At 43.6% G+C, this 17873-nt stretch overlaps 1 protein-coding gene across 1 annotated transcript in view; it reads right to left on the bottom strand.

Annotated features, from left to right (window-relative positions):
- LOC121550029 (POU domain, class 6, transcription factor 2-like) overlaps positions 1–17873 on the bottom strand; it is a 116816-nt gene that overhangs the window by 60300 nt on the left and 38643 nt on the right. Inside the window, exon 5 of the mRNA XM_041862093.2 lies at positions 920–1239. Coding sequence (XP_041718027.2) covers positions 920–1239 — 320 coding nt within the window. The remainder of the gene's footprint in view (positions 1–919; positions 1240–17873) is intronic.

Genomic DNA, 17873 nt, shown 5'->3' with positions numbered 1-17873 from the left:
CGCCATGGCTGGACTGTGGCTACAGTATATGGTTGGCGTCTAGGTCTGGGAGGCAGGAAGCAGCTAGCCAGCCTTTGGGGGTTATTAAATGCGGGCGTCTGTTTTTCCTGCTGAGTCTCACTAGGCCATGACAGGGCCGGAGAGGGGTGCAAGGGGGGAAACAAATGGCCATACTCATCCCAGACTTAAAGAAGGGTGCAGTGCCACAACCCAATAAGGGACTGACGCTGATGAATGTGGCGAGGGAGAGGGAGGCGACCCTGATCCGGCTTCACCAGAAATGAAACCACAGGGATATAAAAATAGGTTATTATCGTCAGATGGACAGAAGGGAGCCAAGATTGATGGACAGACAAACTGACTAAAAAGGAGGTTGGATAAGGGAAGAGAAGGACAGCTAAGCTAAAAAGGACTGATAAATGTTGATGAGAGCTGGGATAGATAACATGATCTATCCGAGATGAATCAGTTGAAAAAGTTATGCATGGTGGCTCGAAACAGTTTCGGGTGCTTTGAAGAAACCTCTCGCTGTAGGATGACCTTGTCAATGAGATGCACATTTTATTGTCCCCACACTGACAGCAGAGCTGCCTGCCAGGAGTCAAACACTGGGTCTTGATTCATATCAAGTATAAAACAGAGTACCTGGACAAATGGGGTCTATTAAGTAGGCATCAGCATTGTGTTATCTCAAGGTTGGCCTCCGTCTCTCCACAACACACACAATAATAGCATATCACCACTAGAAAGACAATTCAAAAACACATCCATTTGCTGAAGTTTTGTATGAGGGCATCAAAGGTGCAGCAGCAATAAACAGTAAGGTAAGCTACTATTCTTCCAACTTGGATAACAAAGTTAAAGATAATTTAGTGACTAAACCATTGGTTTACACTGACGGGGGTAAGAGTGAGCTCACCTGCAGTGGCATGGGCGGGGTGACGGGCGAGGGCAGGCTGCGGGCCGGCGATTGGTTTTGCCGGAGGGGCGAAGACTGCGGTGGTTGGCCAGAGCCAGTCATGGAGGTGGTGGAGGAGGCGGAGCCAGGGGAGGGAACCGAGACAGAGGACTGCTGTAGGCTGGGCGGGGTCATGTGACCCCGTGATGACAGCTGGTTGTGGGCGTGGCTGTGGGAGTGTTGATGCTGCTGATGGTGTTGTTGTTGTTGGTGATGGTGGTGCTGTTGTATCTGTTGGAGCTGCTGCAGGTGCTGAAGCTGGGAGTTCAGGGATGAGGTAGCTGAAGAAGGAAGAGAAACAGAAGCAGAGCATCAACCTCCTGGTATCACCTCTGTTGTTATCATCATCACAGTCTAAAACTATTCAGAGACATTCAAAAACAATTGTAAGACATTCATGTGCAATCATGAAAACCAGCAGTCAGGTTATCATACTGAAAAATAATGGTCACACCTCAGACACACAATACATACTGCAGGTGGAGGTGTGGGACAATGATGCAAATTGGTCAGTGCCACAACAAGGTCCTGTAGTATTGTAACTTCTACAATGGACTTAAGGAACGACTTGACTTCAAGTTAGAGGACAAAGCTATATACATGGATTGACATAATTGCTCTCTCTAGAGAGAAGCTCTTCAATTTCACGCAATGAATGCCACGATCTTGGGTTTAATTGCGGAAAATCTCCTATGAAGAGCCATTCATCTTGACTGGACGTCTTAAGAAATCAATCCATTAACTAATTGGATCCAATAATGGCATGCCGTTATCCTCATTTCTAGATTTAAATGTTAATACATTTTATGCACAGTTTCAGTGAAACACACAGACAGAGATGTTCAGACAGACAGACACGCATACTAGAGGTTAACAGGGGAACAGGACTCCCGCGGGTCTTGCGGGATTTCTGGCAGGAATGGGAGTCAAGTTCTAGAGTCAAGTTCGGGACAGGATGAGACAGGATCAACAGTCTACAGGAACGGGCAGTACAGGAATAGTTATAAACGGGAGTTTTTTCAGCGTAAAAATGTAATGTGTGGAGCATTTTATGAAACAACAACTGTGTAGTCCTTATTGCCTATAGTTTCCTTAATAAACATTTGTTTAAAAGGTCATTTCCCCTCTGCCCCTTATGTCGGCTCACTCGCGCCTCGCTCCAGTTGTTGCCAGTCACTAAGGCTTCAGATGCCAACCTACGTTATTAGGCTAAATGATGAAGCCTTCAAGGAATTGCAATGTCTTGTTGCAGCCAAGGACCCATCACTAACATTAACATTAGAGCCACGGAAAGAGCGATGTTTTAGCATCATTTTATGGAGTTGTCTTTGACAAGGAAGGAACCGAGTACACGGCTTGTAAAAAATGCTGCGGTTTAACCAACCAAGCGGCATAGCTGCTCTACTCCTAACAACTTTACCGTCAAGCCCAATTGTTCGTGTATTTAACTAAACCCGTACCATCTGAGGTGAAGAGCGATATAAAAATAGATTGACTTATGGAGTACTGCCGCTCAGTTTTTATTTGATTTTGTATGTTCATGTTGTAAATGTTTATATGTGGGCAGTGCTCAGCTGTATGCTACAGATTTATGCCGGTGCTGTGCTGAGCAGACCATCCTGCTGGGGTGTCGGTCCTCATCCTCCAGCCCTAATCGATCTACATTGAGGTAATTTAGAATACGCTCTTATCCAGAGCGACATAGGCCTACAGTCATTGCATTTAACTAAAATAGTAAAGACAACCACATATCACAGTCGCATATTGCATTACTGAAATTATTTTAAATACTTCCTAAACAAGCACAATAGCCAACATATTTCTGAGTACAAACATTCGTATGGGATGGGACAGGAGTGATTTTATAGAATTGTTGTGGGATCAGGACAGTACAGAACAAAAATTGACAGGACAAGACAGGACAGGAATTAATCTTCACTCCCATAATATGCAATACGTACTGTACATGTACAGTGCATTCGGAAAGTATTCAGACCCCTTCACTTTTTTCACATTTTGTTGTGTTACAGCCTTATTCTAAAATGGATTAAATAAAACATGTTCTTCATTAATCTACACACAATACCCCATAATGACAAAGCGAAAACAGGTTTTTAGAATTGTTTGCAAATGTATTAAAAATAATAAACAGAAATACCTTATTTACATAAGTATTCAGACCCTTTGCTATGAGACTCGAAATTGAGCTCAGGTGCATCCTGTTTCCATTGATCATCCTTGAGATGTTTCTACAATTTGATTGGAGTCCACCTGTGGTAAATTCAATTGATTGGACATGATTTGGAAAGGCACACACCTGTCTATATAAGGTCCCACAGTTGACAGTGCATGTCAGAGCAAAAACTAAGCCATGAGGTCGAAGGAATTGTCCGTAGAGCTCCGAGAGAGGATTGTGTCGATGCACAGATCTGGGGAAGGTTATCAAAAAATGTCTGCAGCATTGAAGGTCCCCAAGAACACAGTGGCCTCTATCATTCTTAAATGGAAGTTTGCAACCACCAAGACTCTTCCTAGAGCTGGCCGCCCGGCCAAACTGAGCAATCGGGGGAGAAGGGCCTTGTTCAGGGAGGGGGAGAAGGGCCTTGTTCAGGGAGGTGACCAAGAACCCGATGGTCACTCTGACAGAGCTCCAGAGTTCCTCTGTGGAGGTGGGAGCACATTCCAGAAGGACAACCATCACTGCAGCACTCCACCAATCAGGCCTTTATGGTAGAGTGGCCAGACGGAAACCACTCCTCAGTAAAAGGTACATGACAGCCCGCTTGGAGTTTGCCAAAATGCACCTAAAGGACTCTCAGACCATGAGAAACAAGATTATCTGGTCTGATGAAACCAAGATTTAACTCTTTGGCCTGAATGCCAAGCGTCATGTCTGGAGGCACAGCTCATCACCTGGCCAATACCATCCCTACGGTGAAGCATGGTGGTGGCAGCATCATGCTGTGGGGATGTTTTTCAGCGACAGGGACTGGGAGACTAGTCAAGATCGAGGGAAAGATGAACGGAGCAAAGTACAGAGAGATCCTTGATGAAAACCTGCTCCAGAGTGCTCAGGAGCTCAGACTGGGGTGAAGGTTCACCTTCCAACAGGACAACGACCCTAAGCACACAGCCAAGACAACGCAGGAGTGGCTTTGGGACAAGTCTCTGAATGTCCTTGAGTGGCCCAGCCAGAGCCCGGACGCTCCCCATCCAATCTGACAGAGCTTGAGAGCGTCATACCCAAGAAGACTCAAGGCTGTAATCGCCACCAAAGGTGCTTCAACAAAGTACTGAGTAAAGGGTCTGAATACTTATGTAAATGTGATATTTTCTTTTTTTCTTTTTAATACATTTGCAAACATTTCTAAAAACCTGTTTTCGGTCATTATGGGATATTGTGTGTAGATTAAACAATTTAATCAATTTTAGATTAAGTCTGTAACGTAACAAAATGTGGAAAAAGTCAAGGGGTCTGAATACTTTCCGAATACACTGTATTCAGCTCTTCTATAGTACAGTATGTGATGGTGAATTGCACAAATTCGTAACCATTGACTCTGAAATTCATTGGTTCTTATTTTGGTAACAAAGCCCTAATTGACTGTATAAGTGACTGTATTGACCTAAGGCATACAGCATTTTATCCTTATAATCACTCAGTAGATAGAATAAAGAGAGTGCAAAAACCACATCATTTCTAGTAGCAAAACCAAATATAAAGACATTCATACCAGTTGATTTGACCAATACATTACATTTATAACTGACTCACTGGTTCTCCAGTAAAAGGAAGGAGAAGACTGTACGCTCTGAGACATAGAACATTTGGCCATTCATTTGACTGTGAATCTACTTGACTTTGTTCCTTGGGAAGAGGTACTGGTGGTGCGGTGCACGACCGGCACCATACAAAGTCTACCTGCAGCCTAAGACTTTGTTTTTGCCAGTTCTGGGACTATGTGTGAGTGTATATTGCCAAAGTACTATTATCTACTTTCTATATGTTATGAATGCTATTTTAAGCCGTATAACATCAATATAACCTTTAGTGACCGCAATAGTTATTTTTCAGCCTTAAAAAACAATGAGAGGTCTCGAGAAACTGCGAGAATAACAACAGATCAATGGCACAAAAGAGAGTGTTGATTGTCGTATTGATAATGCAACAGAGCCTTCGTGAATAGAGCGGGAGACAAGCTTGTATACATACTGAATCATTGCACTTCAATAATTAAACCATGGGCTGTTTCATATTGAGATGAATAAATAAAAGATCAGGGCAGACATTTCTTTGATTAGTCTGGTCACGCTGGGTTCTGGACCGCTCTGATCAAGACCTCCCCCTTTTCCTCGGTTCTAAGCAGCAGAAGAAGAATCCCAACGAAGAACGCTATTGGGTGCGTCCCAAATGACACCCTATTCCCTATAAACTGCACTACTTTTTACCAGAGTCCTACCGGACCCTACTAAAATAGCTTTAAAGGGAATAAGGTGCCATTTGGGATGTGGCCAGTGTCTCTGGGCCAGTAAACAGCAGCAACACTTTTACATTTATTCTACCTCCTGACACATTGACACCTCTCCCAAACCCCACCATGAATTATATATCATCTTGGGCTTGCAAAAGCCAAGACTCCAATTCTCACTTGAAATGTTGGGGCAAGTTGTCTCGCAAGCTATGACAGGACCGGGCTCCTCTCTCTGTCTTCCCTTACAAGTGAACCACAAGAAAATGTGGAGTGCGCCAGTTAAAAGTTGGAAAATGGGGCGAATGAAAGAAATACAGAAAGAACGAACAAACGAAAAGGAGAGCGAGAGAGAGATAAATAGAAATGTCTGTAAAAAAAAAAATTATCGAAACCAAGGGAAGATCAAAGAGGATTCTGAGAATTTCCTCCAGCGCTGACCTGAGGCAGAGGAGGAAAGAGAGACACAACAAAAGAATATGAAGAAGAAGAAAAACAAATACTGAGGGAATATGGAAGAATCCCCATGTGGCCTTATTATAAGGACTACACCACAGGTAACTACATTCTTTAACAGCTGTGCTTTATAAATTCTGTCATCTTGTTAAGACTTTCAGGCCCACTGACCCTTCTCCCCCCCCTGTAACTGGGCACCCGGCTTTAGGAAGAGCATTCTTCTAACCGCGGCTGTCTGATGGCTTTGGCTGAGCACATAATCCAGCAGCCCTGTCTCCACTAATTGTTTGTGCTCCCTCCTCAAGCAAACAGTGGATGGATGGAGGATGAGAAAGGGAGGCTCGGTGAAGATGGAGACAGGCCAAAAGGCTGCTGGGATGCTATGGAGCTCATTATATGCCCTACATTTACGTCCTTTAGCAGATGCTCTTATCTAGTTAGTGCATACATTTTCATACTGGCCCCCCGGGGGAAACGAACCCACAACCCTGGCATTACAAACGCCATGCTCTACCAACTGAGCTACATCCCTGCCGGCCATTCTCTCCCCTACCCTAACCTGGACGACGCTGGGCCAATTGCACGCTGCTCCATGGGTCTCCCGGTCGCGGCTGGCTTCGACAGAACCTGGATTTGAACCAGGATCTCTAGTGGCACAGCTAGCACTGCAATGCAGTGCCTTAGACCACTGCACCACTCGGGAGGAATGTTCGAGTGGTCCTCTCACTTACAGTTGAAGTCAGAAGTTTACGCACACCTTAGCCAAATACATTTAAACTCAGTTTTTTCACAATTCCTGACATTTAATCCTAGTAAAAATTCCCTGTCTTAGGTCAGTTAGGATCACCACTTTATTTGAAGAATGTGAAATGTCAGAATAATAGTAGAGAGAATTATTTATTTCAGCTTTTATCACATTCCCAGTGGGTCAGAAGTTTACATACACTCAATTAGTAATTGGTAGCATTGCCTTTAAATTGTTTAACTTGGGTCAAACGTTTCGGGTAGCCTTCCACAAGCTTCCCACAATAAGTTGGGTGAATTTTGGCCCATTCCTCCTGACAGAGCTGGTGTAACTGAGTCAGGTTTGTAGGCCTCCTTGCTCGCACACGCTTTTTCAGTTCTGCCAACACATTTTCTATAGGAAAACTATAGTTTGTTAACAAGAAATTTGTGGAGTGGTTGAAAAACGAGTTTTAATGACTCCAACCTAAGTGTATGTAAACTTCCCACTTCAACTGTATATAGGCACCATGCTTAGTAGTAAAAGAGCGAGGATCCCAATCTGACTGTTGAACCAGCTCTGAAAATGAGGATAATAAGGAATAAGCTACATCACAGAAAAAGGACTCAAAAGACATGAATCAACTAAAAACATGTCAGATGTTCACTAGATGTGTATTTCTGTCAATTGTAATCTTTACAGTAGCACTTCTGGACCATAAGAGGTCCCAGTAGGAGGGAGATTAAATCCCTCAAACAGGATACAGTGATTCTCTGCAGCACAGAGGGGTAGGAGTCATATGATCTGTGGGGTTCGAGGACCCATGATGCATTTACATTTTTGTCATTTAGCAGACGCTCTTATCCAGAGCGACTTACAGGAGCAATTAGGGTTAAGTGCCTTGCTTAAGGGCACATCGCCAGATTTTTCAACTAGTCAGCTCGGGGATTAGAACTAGCGACCTTTCGGTTACTGGCACAACGCTCCTACCCACTAAGCTACCTGCCGCCTGATACTGTAGGCTCTTGTCTACTTTGTTTCTCTGCGGACGGTGCCACTGTAAAAATCGACTGTCGTCTTTGACTGCCTCAGCCCTGACTCTTTGTGAAGTACAAGACTGATTGTCAGAGGTCGAAAGGCTAGGTCAAAACCTGCTTGTTCGTCAGACAAAATGCTATTTCTGTTTCCTGTGTCGCTCAGGAGAGGAGGAGAGAGAAGCAGCCACCTCTCTCATTACCACAGGCCCCTCTCTGGTCCCTGCCAACCCTCCATTACTGCAGTTCTCTCTCTGGGCTTGATTTGGCCTCGGTGGTTTTTTCCTCTGTGTTAACAACAGCTCACCCCTGTGTTTGTGTGTGTGTGTGTGTGTGTGTGTGTGCGCAATGAGCATTAGTCATATCTGTCTGCTCTGCACAATGCATGTGTGGTAACTCTTTTCTTTAGAGTTCGGACAAATTCATACGAGGGACAATAAAAAAGGTGGAACATATAGAAATAAAGAAAGGCCAAGTATTTGTCCAGTTATATACAGTATTGAAAGACAGTCACCAATGGCAAAAGGTGATGTTATAATTGAAAGTAAAAGCATCAAATGGGATTATGTCTACATCCGTGCTCATCACACTCAGCTCACAGAAAAGGCCAGGTCAAGGCCCACATGACAGAGACAGTAACAAAGTAGCCGTCATGTCCAGATAAAGAAACATTGACTGGCCTGGCTTCAACCCATAAAGTTTACTCCATAGATAGACTTGCTCTTAACACTTCACTGAATTGACTGGACTCATCTTTCTTACGTTGTATAGTGTGTATCGCACAAACCGTTTGCATACAACATAGAGATGAGGAGTCCAGTCCATCCAATGAACTATAAAGAGTTAGTTCTTCAAGTACGAAAATAAGAATATTCTAGGTTACAACATTCAGTGCAAAACTGTACAATATGTGTTCAAATGTTCGGAGGCATAAAATCATCAAAAGGTCAAAAACGCATGTACCTAAAACAAACAATGCTCTATCTATCCTGTAAAACTTCCAGTCCACAGTGAGAAACTTCTTTCTGACCACCATCTATCTTCACCTCTCTCTCCCCCAGCATCATTAGCAGATTGTAATAAATGAACACCCAGTCAGGGGTCTGAAGAGGTGCCGTCATGAAGTAAATAAAAATGTCTGTATTTTAGGGGTCTTCTAAATTGTGCTGTGCTTCTTGAACAAGTGAAGGGAGAGGAGAGGAAACAGCATCCCTATTATACCTCACCGTTCTCAGTGGGAGTACAGAAAGCATCATCTCAATTGGTTGCTCAATGAGCCACACAGGTAATTACTCCACTGGAGAGAGATGGGCCAGTTGGTGAGGCGCTTGGTAATTATGAACATGGACGGAGGAAGGTCATTTTTACCCCGAAGAGTAAGCTCACTTAGACTGATAAACTGGATGAAAACATGTTATTTCTTCCAGAAACATGTTGTGCGGATGCAGCTGTTTTGATGCAACTTTTATCACAGTGGTAAATAATTGTATTGGTATTTGCAATATTTATTGGTATTTGCAATATGGCGTCTCAAGCATAATGATCCAGCATAATAACCCAGCATAATAGTTAAATGACATGCTTCCCTTGACCTTTTTTAAATAGATATTGAACTGAAACTGAAAATATTTAATCATCATAGTCTTGTGTAGTGAAGGGTTTAAAATGTGAGCATCAACCACCCCCATAGACATTGGTGTTTTTTTGTTTGTTTGTTTTTTACCCCACCATCCCTTCCCTAATTGGAGTAAACCAGTGAACAACAATGCTTAGGCCTCTACTTCATGCTTATACATACTATATACATTTTATGGACACAGTCAATAATTATATTTTGTTTGTTTTTACTCCTGAACTTCCTCCGATCATTTTCACGATGTCCATCTGGTATGCTTCTATATGCCATATCTTTCTAACTGTGCTCTTTCACAAAAGCTCACAATATATAACCTATATACTTATTATGGACACAGCATGTCTTACACTAGTTATCTTGTTGTTATTAGTTGTTGTTATTAGTCCCATCCTTCAGCTCCATTCAACACCTCCCATCTATCTCTTAACACCATCCATATTGGATTTCTATTTGCCATATATTTTTCAACTGTACTGTGATGTTTTACAAAAGTTCTGAACATTTCTATTCTCATTGTTTCTACAGTTTGTAAATTGAAAATAAACATTTTTGCTAAAAGTATTATTATATTATTGATCGATTGACTATGACTTTTCAGATGACCCAGTAGTGCTATCTGCAGGGTCAGCTCCATGCAAATATTGCAATCCTTTAGCCATTCCTGGACCTGTGTCCAGAAACAAGCTACAAATGGACAGTACCAAAACAAATGATCTAATGATTCTGTCTCTTCACAGCCAAATCTGCAGAGCTGGGAAGATTTTATCCCCCATACAAATAACATTCTATTGGTTCAAGTTTTGAATCCGGCGTCGTTTTGCGTATCAGTTCATAAACACTATGCCATGGAATCGGTACGTCAAAAATCTCTTCCCAACTATTTTGCAATCTATATGGGACAGCTGTCAATCCTTTGGTCCTTAAATGAAACTGGTAAACTTTTTTATTTATCACAATTTTCTTTAACCAATTATGTTCTTTAATGCAAGGCCGACAGACAAGTTCCTTACTCCTTACATTGGTGTTACATACAATAAACATATCAAACAACAGATAACGCTCACACATTGAACTAAAGGTCACACAACACATTTCCATGTCATAGTTTCCCTAGATATCTGGAAATACAAATTTGTTGCTCTGTTTTTCTTTTGGGAGCTGTAGTATACGAATCAAGTTGAGAGTATGACAAATAGATTCCTGCTCCTTGGCCATGGTTAGAATAAACAGAGGGAAATCATTCCGGTTGTAACGTCATATGAAGACAAACCATAGCTCTAAATGTGACGTTATGAAATGTTCCTAGGATATCTCCAAAATAACATGATATTCAGAACCTTTCATGGACTACCAAGTAACGTTTTTAATGTTCCCATGATGTCTGTATAGCGACCTGATATTTATAACCTCTATAATATAGCAGGCTTCTCTCACTCTTCAAAGTCCGTCCAGAAGGGAGGCTCAGACAGAGGTGGAGGTGATACAGAATGTCACGATCGTTAACGGAAGATACGGACCAAGGCGCAGCGTGATAAGCGTACATTTTCTTAAGTACTTAACACGACACAAAACAACAAACAAACGATACGTGAAGTCCTAGGTTACACAAAACAAACCTTCACGGAACAAGATCCCACACCGACTAGTGCCAAACAGGCTGCCTAAGTATGGTCCCCAATCAGAGACAACGAGGTACAGCTGCCTCTGATTGGGAACCACCCTGGCCAACATAGATCTAAATGATCTAGCACATCAACGTAGAAAATATACCACAGAAACGACACACCCTGGCTCAACATTTCAGAGTCCCCAGAGCCAGGGCGTGACACAGAATGTGTGTCACTGAACACAACATACATGATTGGCCCTCTAGCTCTGCCTTTTGTCCTTCAGTGGTAGATACTAGAGTAGAGTCTGGAGCCCCTGTGAAGCCTGTTAGCCCCGGCAGTCCTAGACGGGTTATTACAGCCTGTTCATGGTCCCGTCATTTGTCGTCAGACTGAGGAAGAGGCCGTGAATAAAAGCCTCATGCAAAATGTATGTTCATGCGGCTGTTTCAGTGGGTGGTAAAATCAATATTGCGGACCTGATGCACGGAGATGACTGAGTGCTCTCTGACTGACAGTAAAAGCTGGGAGAGATTGAGGGGCTGCATTTACTGCTCCCGAAATGGAGTGTAGTCGAGCTCCTCTAATAGTCTGCTCAACTTAAATTAGAATTTCATTGGGGATTATTTTGATAACAGTTGTGATTGTGGGGGGTTTAAAGAAATGATGCCGTTAGAAAAAAAAGAGAGGAGGGAGGGAGAAATACGATTACACAGCTTGTTTTCCAGTCCTTTAAAAGGCATCTTTCATTCTCAGCTTCCAGGCAGCTATATTATGGGGTTATTAAGCGTTGCCTCGCTCGCCTGCTCACTCACCCACTCCCCCAGTTATCAAATGATTCTGAAAGAATGAAAATACAATGTGGGGATGAATAGGACATCATAGCCCCTTTGTTGTACGCTGCCTCGTTTGCATATGCTGTTATTTTACTGCTGCTCTTTAATGATTTGTTATTTCAATTTTTTACCTATCTATTTTTTACTTAACACTTATTTTTCTTAAAACTGCATTGTTGGTTAAGGGCTTGTAAGTAAGCATTTCACGGTAAGGTCTACACCTGTTGTATTCGGCACATGTGACAAGTTTTAGTTGTTGATTTGATTTGATTTGATATGCGTTTCAAAGTGTGCCACAATCCCATAGTGAATTTGGAGAGAGAAATGCGAGAATAGAAGGAGGGAAAGAATTTAGCGGGATGGAATAACCCCAAACAATGGCATTTGCTCTCCATTCTTCTGCTTCCATCTTCTGTCTTTAATGATTCCCTTTGGTTGTCTGTGGGAGCATGTAAGGACTTTCGTACAGCACAACATGCATACCAAAACAACATTGTCAGCCCCAGTGATGTGGAGACTTCTGAGTGACACAGAGCCTCTTGTGATTAGTAATGCTCTTTAATACAACACAACAAAGCAGCGAATATGATTGGGGGGAAAAACTGATTTCAAAATTCATAGGCATAAATAGTGTCAGAAATATATGAGATGTATAATGTAAATCACGAGTACCACTAATTGTAATAAGTTTCATACCAGATAAACCGAAATGATGGCAAAATGCAAACATCAAAAATGTATATTTCATTACACATGCAAACAATCCAAAATGCAGTATTTCTTGCACAGCGTTTAATATAACCTCAGCTGCTTCCCACAGGGATTCTTTGTGCTGGTTTAGTAGTTTCCTCCTGAATTGCATATGAGATATTTGAGGTCCCAGAACGATGTATGATGAATGAAGAAACGCGCTACTTATACGCTTATCGTGCTCACTGACTAGCAACAGGTTCAGTAAAAGGCAGCAGCAGTAAGTGGAATTCCCCACCGGGACAATATGTCATCAGAAGAAATGTATGCATGCACCCGAATCTTAGAAGCCTTCCCCGGATGCGGACAAGGTGCTTGAAGGGGGGAGAGGAAGCGGTAGTGTAGAGGGCAGAGGGGTAGTGTAGAGGGCAAAGGGGAAGTGCAGAGGGCAGAGGGGTAGTGGAGAGGGCAGAGGGGTAGTGGAGAGGGCAGAGGGGTAGTGGAGAGGGCAGAGGGGAAGTGGAGAGGGCAGAGGGGTAGTGGAGAGGGCAGAGGGGTAGTGTAGAGGGCAGAGGGGTAGTGGAGAGGGCAGAGGGGAAGTGGAGAGGGCATAGGGGTAGTGGAGAGGGCAGAGGGGTAGTGGAGAGGGCAGAGGGGTAGTGGAGAGGGCAGAGGGGTAGTGGAGAGGGCAGAGGGGTAGTGGAGAGGGCAGAGGGGTAGTGGAGAGGGCAGAGGGGTAGTGGAGAGGGCAGAGGGGTAGTGGAGAGGGCAGGGATGAGGAGTAGGCAGAGGGGAAAGCAGCAGATTTGTTGAATCAGTTCTCATTTCATATGGGATGATCTGTGTCTTTTAACCAGTTCCCTGCAACTGGAAAATTAGAGTACCAGGGCTAATTTCACAGTGAGAGCTCATTGAACAAACCTCCATGGTCAGGGGAAAATGTGCTAGCCTACTTTGTCATTGTGAATTACAACCACGTAATTCAGGAACCATAGGGCCATAGAGAGAAAGAGGGGGGAGAGGAGGAGAGTACAAGAGGAGAGGGGTGGGCGATGTGTTTGAACGGAGTCAGAAACCATTGCTTTTCTCTCTACCCTCAGATCTAGTTAGTGAAGCTCTCTTATGATCAGCGAGTAATGGATCTCCATCTGTGATGTGTCTGTGGTGAGCCCAGAGATGGCCCCCCAGGGACCCCAACACCACTCCCGAGACATCATCTGACACTGATACAGGCCTGAGACACCAAGCCTATTAATTAAGGCAATTAGGCCCCGGCCAGCAATTAGTGACCACAGATAGCTTTTAGCAGGCTAGCGGTCCAGGCTTCTCCTAATGGCCATGGGGTTTGTTTCAACACCATATGCTGACAAATATCACCACAAGCTCTCTGGTTTCACAGACATGGAATTGGAGAGCCATGGTTAATAGTGACCTTGGTGTGATCTGGTTGGGCTGGCTGGTGTTGTGACCCCCTGAGCCCTTATTGGAGTGGCACTTTGTTCTACTAAGTTGTTTCTTTTACTTTAAACATGCCGGAATGTTCCAATTTGAAATCCCTGTGTTATGCCTGTCTGGCCTTTGTAGGGAAAGGAAATGTTAAGTGCACAGACTATTGATCCAAATGTGTCATAATTGTCATAATTGATTTCATGTTATTATTAAAGAGACGTTCCAGAACTTTGCCGACTATGTAAGTATTTTTTAAATGTTCCGCTTTGGGCTGGATGTGGGGTGGATGTGTTGTTCATAATCATGCATATTCTATGAGCAGATTTACTTGATTACCTCAATTAGCCAGGAAATGAGAGCACCAGCTGTTCTGGATGACTATGTGATCACGCTCTCCGTAGCCGATGTGAGTAAGACTTTTCAGCAGGTCAACATTCACAAGGCCGCAGGGCCAGACGGATTACCAGGACATGTACTCCGAGCATGTGCTGACCAACTGGCAAGTGTCTTCACTGACACTTTCAACATGTCCCTGACTGAGTCTGTAATACCAACATGTTTCAAGCAAACCACCATAGTCCCTGTGCCCAAATGACTACCGACCCGTAGCACTCACGTCTGTAGCCATGAAGTGCTTTGAAAGAATGGTCATGGCTCACATCAACACCATTATCCCAGAAACCCTAGACCCACTCCAATTTGCATACCGCCCCAACAGATCCACAGATGATGCAATCTCTATTGCACTCCACACTGCCCTTTCCCACCTGGACAAGAGGAACACCTACGTGAGAATGCTGTTCATTGACTACAGCTCAGCGTTAAACACCATAGTACCCTCAAAGCTCATCACTAAGCTAAGGATCCTGGGACTAAACACCTCCCTCTGCAACTGGATCCTGGACTTCCTGACGGGCCGCCCCCAGGTGGTAAGGGTAGGTAACAACACATCTGCCACGCTGATCCTCAACACGGGGGCCCCTAAGGGGTGCGTGCTCAGTCCCCTCCTGTACTCCCTGTTCACCCATGACTGCATGGCAAGGCACGACTCCAACACCATCATTAAGTTTGCTGACAACACAACAGTGGTAGGCCTGATCACCAACAACGATGAGACAGCCTATAGGGAGGAGGTCCGAGACCTGGCCGTGTGGTGCCAGGATAACCACCTCTCCCTCAACGTGATCAAGACAAAGGAGATGATTGTGGACTACAGGAAAAAAAAAGAGGACTGAGCACATCCCCATTCTCATCGACGGGGCTGTAGTGGAACAGGTTGAGAGCTTCAAGTTCCTTGGTGTCCACATCACCAATGAACTATCATGGTCCAAACACACCAAGACAGTTGTGAAGACTGCACGACAAAGCCTATTCCCCCTCAGGAGACTGAAAAGATTTGGCATGGGTCCTCAGATCCTCAAAAAGTTATACAGCTGCACCATCGAGAGCATCCTGACTGCTTGCATCACCGCCTGGTATGTCAACTTCTCGGCCTATGACCGCAAGGCACTACAGAGGGTAGTGCATACGGCCCAGTACATCACTGGGGCCAAGCTTCCTGCCATCCAGGACCTCTATACCAGGCGGTGTCAGAGGAAGGGCCTCAAAATTGTCAAAGACTCCAGCCACCCTAGTCATAGACTGTTCTCTCTGCTACCGCACGGTAAGCGGTACCAGAGCGCCAAGTCTAGGTCCAAAAGGCTTCTCAATAGCTTCTACCACCAAGCCATAAGACTCCTGAACAGCTAATCATTGCTACCCGGACTATTTGCACTGATTTGATTTGATTTGAAATCCCTCGTTTGAAAGCGACTGTTTTCTGGAAGCTATGTGGCGCCATTTTGAGTACTGCAAGCTTGGTCCACGTGGGCCAGCCCCCTAGAAATTAGAGCTCAAGCCAATGAGTTTAAGCCCCTCGCCATTTCAGTGACAGCTAGCAAGATGCACATTGATGAGTTGCACAATGAAAGAAGAAGGCTGGCCCAGGCCTGCCCAACGTTTTCCAATGAGGTTGCAGGTTGGGCCCAATGGCTCAGTGGTATAGCAGAGAGAGAGAGAGTGAGCAATGACATACTGCACATACTGTATCTGCACATAATGACGTAGTACGGAATTTTCGGGGACCCGTTTTGGCCCTAGAGCGCTACTTTCAGAACTACTGGCTAAAAAATATGCAAATCTTCCGAAAAGTCTCTTTAAGTAGATTTGTATTGAAAAGGTGTTGGGTTGTATTGATAATGATGTTTTTGTATTGAAAAAAGTATGTATTCCAATAGTACTTCAGCTACTTGTCCATTATGAAATAAGTATATATTCCTTTGGAAAGTATTCAGCGCTGTTTCTGAAGACAACATACTTCAACTGAATGTTAATAATGTCAGTAACTCGATTTTTAAGTATCCCGAAAGGAAAATTCAGTTTGAATAGCTTGGTAGAAATAAAAGTGACAGAAGCCATTCAGCAAGTACTTTTTACTCCACATTTCTAAACCTCTAACCCATGAAGATGAACGTTCAAACAACCCAGTGGTAAAATACTACAGTGTCTCTGTATGGCCTTTGCTTCAGTAAAGGTGTGTGTTTGTAATGGTGTTCTGAGTAGAACTGCCTGATAATATTGGGCTGAATTCATACATTCAACAACAAAGGACAGATCATGCAATAAGTCACATTACTGGAAAATGGGAAAGAAAGGATACAACTGTGCTACCTTACACAATTCTACATTGGAGGCAATCTGTGATAACACAGTTTCATTCCAGTTCCATAAAATTACCATTAACATTACAAGCCATGCAGAACACAGATAAATGTAAAATGTCACCCAATTCTGCCAGGAGGGATTTCCAGTTCCACAAGATTATCATCTCTGTCTGCTCTCTCCCACAGCACCTTGTCTAATATTTCATTTTCAACATTTCGTAAGTTCATTTTCCTCTCACTGACCATTTAAATCACAAATCAATTTTCATTTAAAATGCTTGACTACAGATTTTTCCTCGAAAGCTTAGTGCCTTGGCAATCTCTGGCAGACTTTTAATTAGTGAGGGCAGCAAATCTTTTGGAAACCTTCTGGAGGGAAAATAACAAGTGAGAGGTAATTCTGCATATGCTAACAACCGTCTGCTCGACTGTCTAGGCACTGAGGTAATTCTACATATGCTAACAACCGTCTGCTCGACTGTCTAGGCACTGAGGTAATTCTGCATATGCTAACAACCGTCTGCTCGACTGTCTAGGCACTGAGGTAATTCTGCATATGCTAACAACCGTCTGCTCGACTGTAGGCACTGAGGTAATTCTGCATATGCTAACAACCGTCTGCTCGACTGTCTAGGCACTGAGGTAATTCTGCATATGCTAACAACCGTCTGCTCGACTGTCTAGGCACTGAGCTAATTCTGCATATGCTAATAACCGTCTGCTCGACTGTCTAGGTACTGAGGTAATTCTGCATATGCTAACAACCGTCTGCTCGACTGTCTAGGCACTGAGGTAATTCTGCATATGCTAACAACCGTCTGCTCGACTGTCTAGGCACTGAGGTAATTCTGCATATGCTAACAACCGTCTGCTCGACTGTCTAGGCACTGAGGTAATTCTGCATATGCTAACAACCGTCTGCTCGACTGTCTAGGCACTGAGGTAATTCTGCATATGCTAACAACCGTCTGCTCGACTGTCTAGGCACTGAGGTAATTCTGCATATGCTAACAACCGTTTGCTCGACTGTCTAGGCACTGACGTAATTCGCTGGAAATACTGGAAGTATGGAAATGTTAAATGTTTGAATTTGTATTTATTATTTGGACTATAATAATAATAATAATAATAATATTACCTTAAGGTTTAAAATACAAATTCAGTATCGAACACGTAAAACTCTTTCCTTTAACACCATCCCATTTTTCATTCCACATTTGACTGAGCATGGGACGACAGAGAGTCAGGCTGGTAATGTATTGTATTGTTATAGTCCAGTAGTTGATTGAATGACAGGTGGCTGGGGTAAAGT

Source organism: Coregonus clupeaformis, chromosome 34 (assembly GCF_020615455.1).
Source record: "Coregonus clupeaformis isolate EN_2021a chromosome 34, ASM2061545v1, whole genome shotgun sequence".
NCBI lineage: Eukaryota > Metazoa > Chordata > Actinopteri > Salmoniformes > Salmonidae > Coregonus > Coregonus clupeaformis.
This window is presented reverse-complemented; position numbering and strand designations above follow the sequence as displayed.